The 3,582-nt window shown below is 40.0% G+C and overlaps 1 protein-coding gene across 1 annotated transcript; it reads right to left on the bottom strand.

Annotated features, from left to right (window-relative positions):
• Window positions 1-675: 675 nt before the first annotated feature.
• On the bottom strand, window positions 676-3,582 carry LOC108375258 (protein TAPT1 homolog). Its single transcript, XM_017631358.1, has 3 exons — window positions 3,207-3,582; window positions 2,525-3,123; window positions 676-2,452 (listed from the first exon to the last, which is right to left on the bottom strand). The coding sequence occupies exons 1-3, from the start codon at window positions 3,394-3,396 to the stop codon at window positions 1,205-1,207; spliced, it is 2,037 nt and encodes a 678-aa protein (XP_017486847.1). The 5' UTR covers window positions 3,397-3,582; the 3' UTR covers window positions 676-1,204.

The raw sequence follows: 3,582 nt of genomic DNA, 5'->3' as shown, positions 1-3,582 counted from the left end.
CAACCACCGGACGTGGACGGGACAGAACTTTGTCTGTCTCGGGAGACCCGCACTACAATAGCCCAACTTCGCTCTGGCTATTGCAGCAGGCTAAACTCTTACTTAAGCAGAATCAACGAGGATGTGGCCAACCATGCCCGGGATGTGGAGAGTCGCCACATGACTCCCGGCACCTCTTCACATGCCACTCGGCTGACGCCCCTGTCCCTATGGACAGCCCCTGTGGAAGTCGCACATTTCCTGGGCCTCCCCCTAGCTGAAATTGACGACAACGCTGATGGATGAACCGATCCGATCGGGGCTTGGTAGCCGCTACAACAACAATAACAACCGAAACATGCCCTGATCGGGTAAAACGCGAGTCATTCCGGTACGTAGAACCGGCTATTGTGGGTATCCAGTCCGTCGAAACGGCGGGGTTTAACGATCCACTATGTGTGGCAGCATGGTTTGAGGCGAGCATAACTGAAAAAAATATATTTTTTTGTAAATCAGCGAACATGTGCGTCAATCGGTTGTTTCAGCGTTTATCCGATCGAACATCGATAACTATCACACCATGTGGTCACACATGTGGGATCGTGTAAGCCCCGCTACTTAGGCGCTATAAAATATAACAGTTTTCTGAAAAAAAGTTAGTGTACTAAATAGCAATTATTGGAAATAGTTATCCGATTTCAAAATTCATTTTATTAAAGGCCATTAAATTTAGTTATATGTATGTATGTGTATATGTACCACCCTTGGCACCTCCCTTGACGAAAAGTTGCTGTATAGTTATGTTCTTTTGAATAGAAAACTTATTTAAGAATTTTAAGGCATTGCTAATATAAATGTACATTTATCCACAAAATATCTCTATAACGTGTGTTCAATTTTGTTAGCACTTCTTTCGTTAAGGGAAACGTTTCGAGTCCAATAAATACAAATATACATATGTATATAAATATAAAATGTAAGCACTAACTTAAGTTGTTTTTAATAAATCAATAAACTTTTAAAATATTTAACTGCTAATGGTCTTTTTCTTTCTTACTATTAAAAATGTAATCTGCAAATTAAAACTAGCAACCAATATTTTCGTACTGAATTAGCAAATAAGCATAAAAATTAAGATAATACAAATAACCAAAATAAATACAACGCATAGGACATCACCATATTCAATACGAAAGTTTAAACAATTAAACTAACTGCACCAACACTACGCCAGCGATTCACTCTCGCTGACGCCTACAATGCTTTGCATGCTTGGCTCCGACTCCGAGCGTTTATGTGTACGTTTCGGCACACCACACGGACGTTCTAGCGGAGTACCAGCCTTTGATGAAGCATCACCAGCTGGACGGTCAACTCGTTGTTGAGGTTGGAAAAGTTCAGGTTCACTGCGTGCCAACTCCTCCTCGACGAAAGCATTAGTATTAGCATTTTGATCCAATACTTTCTCATTAAGGCACACATCATCCAAGTCTACGTCACTGTTAGAAAACAGAGCGGTTGCACCTAACTCAAGTGAATTCTTTACATCCAACTCTACATCATTTGGATTTAAGTCAATTGCTGAGGGGTTTTCTATTAATTTTAGATTTTTTGGCGTGGAGGTCGAATTGTTTGATGTTGGCGCGAAGACGCATTTTTCTACAGTTACCGATCTCTGGAGACTATGCGTCGGAAGTGTAGGTGATGTTGCAGTTTCTGAACGTGATCGTGAAGAACCTGAAGTGCTGGATAATGTTGAGAATCCAGCCATGCTACCCACGCTATTTACATTACCAAAAGCACTGCTACTTCCAACAGTGGGAGCATTTGTTACGGAGCTTGGAGTTGAATTATTCTTTTCATCTTGATGTTCTTTCATTAATTTACACGCTTTTCCTAAGGCACAGATAGTCAAACAAATGCGCAGGCCCAATACGAACATGTAAGCTAATCCAAAAAGTATCCACGCGGCGAAGTTATTGAAAGATACTGCCGAATAGATAGCTTTTATCAACACCACACCCAGGGGAAACGGAATGAAACCCATACGCCGTGCCACCAAGTCTGAATGATCCGAAAATGCATGCTTTTGACGAGTTTGGGTCATGTCATAAGCTAAGCTGGTAGTATATTCTCGATAAATGTACTCGGGTATCTCGTTGAAGCGAGTAATGAAAGCATGTTTAATCCAGTCGATTAATACCTCAGTGACTAAAACAGCAATGCAATCGGGCACCATTACACAAAACTGATTCAGACTCCAGTCGAATTCTTTCATTGTTTGTATCATTACGATGAACAGCAAAACTGCGAGATGAAAACGTTCCCGAACATCACTACATGTCAATTGAAAGAGATTATTTTTGTCAAATTTCTTAAACACTGATCCTTTTAACTCGACGAAATTGTTGGAAATCATTATTGTCAATAGCCCTTTATTGTTTGAATTCACAGCTACATTCAAAGTAGTCGCCTAGAAAATGTTAGAACTTATGTTCATATCTTAAGCGCAAGTATTTTAGGGAATAGGATAATTGATTTTTACCTGAAACATAATTAAGAAGCTGTGCAGCAGCACGTAGATAAGAGCAAATACAATATGCGTAACTAGCCCGAAATGCTCTCTTTTTGAATTTTTCGGTTCAGTTGCTGTCCAAAAAAGTGCATCAATAGTATCCTGACCAAAAGCGGATAACAAACGATCCCCAACCTCAATCATATTATAAAAAATGTATAGTTTTATAATAGATTGAGACTTAATGATATGGTAAACGCGATTCGTATCAACAGAAAGCATTAAGAGAGTGCATGCAATCCATATTGTACCCTTCAATAAATCGCAGATTTCCGCTGGTGTTAATAAACGTTGTGTGCGCCTTCGCAAGCCCAAGCAACTGGCAATGGGACGTGACAATAGGCCCCACATAGCCAAAGTAAAGCGTACAGGAAGGAAGGTGTGAATGTACAGGAAGGAATCAGCACATTGCATTATACCATAGACGATGAAACGTTCCAGGTCCCGCGGTATACGCATGAAAGAATATATTTTTTGACGGCGTGCTGTATAGCGCTCCTCATCGTGCTCCAAAATATAACCTCGGGTCAATTCGACCTTGAAGAAGTCCATGAACGATGGTGATTCTTCTGTGGACAGGAATAAACCGCACCAAATTCAAAACATTAGGTATGCCACTTGTTTGCATCGATCACTACCAACGCCCACTCACCTTTTTTCCTGTGCTCTTTGTCCTCATCGTTTTGTTTTGTATTAGTTCCCTTAGCATAGCTCCCCCCAGTGCTACGTTTGTGCTCATCATCGAATATTTCATCAATTCGATTCTGAAAATTTAACTCACCTCGAAATCGCAGTTTTTTTGTGGGGCTAACTAGACCAACATCATCCTTTGTCCTAGACATTTTTCCCAGATTTTGCCTGCCCAGAAACAATGTCCCAATTACTTTTCACGGCTGACGATGGTTTGTTTTTGTTCTGTTTTGTTTTGTCCAGGAACTGTCAGAAGCTATAAAAGCGGACAAAAAGAAAAAATTAACAGTGTTAAAAAGTAATTTTTTTCATACACTGTAAAAATTTTAATTAATTAA

The sequence above is a fragment of the Rhagoletis zephyria genome, unplaced genomic scaffold, assembly GCF_001687245.7.
Source record: "Rhagoletis zephyria isolate East Lansing unplaced genomic scaffold, Rhagoletis_zephyria_1.1 Rzeph_scaffold_00092, whole genome shotgun sequence".
Classification (NCBI taxonomy): Eukaryota; Metazoa; Arthropoda; class Insecta; order Diptera; family Tephritidae; genus Rhagoletis; species Rhagoletis zephyria.
Note: the sequence above shows the minus strand (reverse complement) of the source record. Positions and strands in the feature narration are given on the sequence as shown.

Bases quoted from the DNA above. Each gene is read 5' to 3' on its own strand.
- LOC108375258 (XM_017631358.1), bottom strand. From the start codon at position 3,396: ATGTCTAGGACAAAGGATGATGTTGGTCTAGTTAGCCCCACAAAAAAA. The intron at 3,124-3,206 runs GTGAGTGGGCGT...TCCTGTCCACAG, and splicing joins CAAAGAGCACAGGAAAAAAG to AAGAATCACCATCGTTCATG. The intron at 2,453-2,524 runs GTAAAAATCAAT...AACATTTTCTAG, and splicing joins GCTTCTTAATTATGTTTCAG to GCGACTACTTTGAATGTAGC.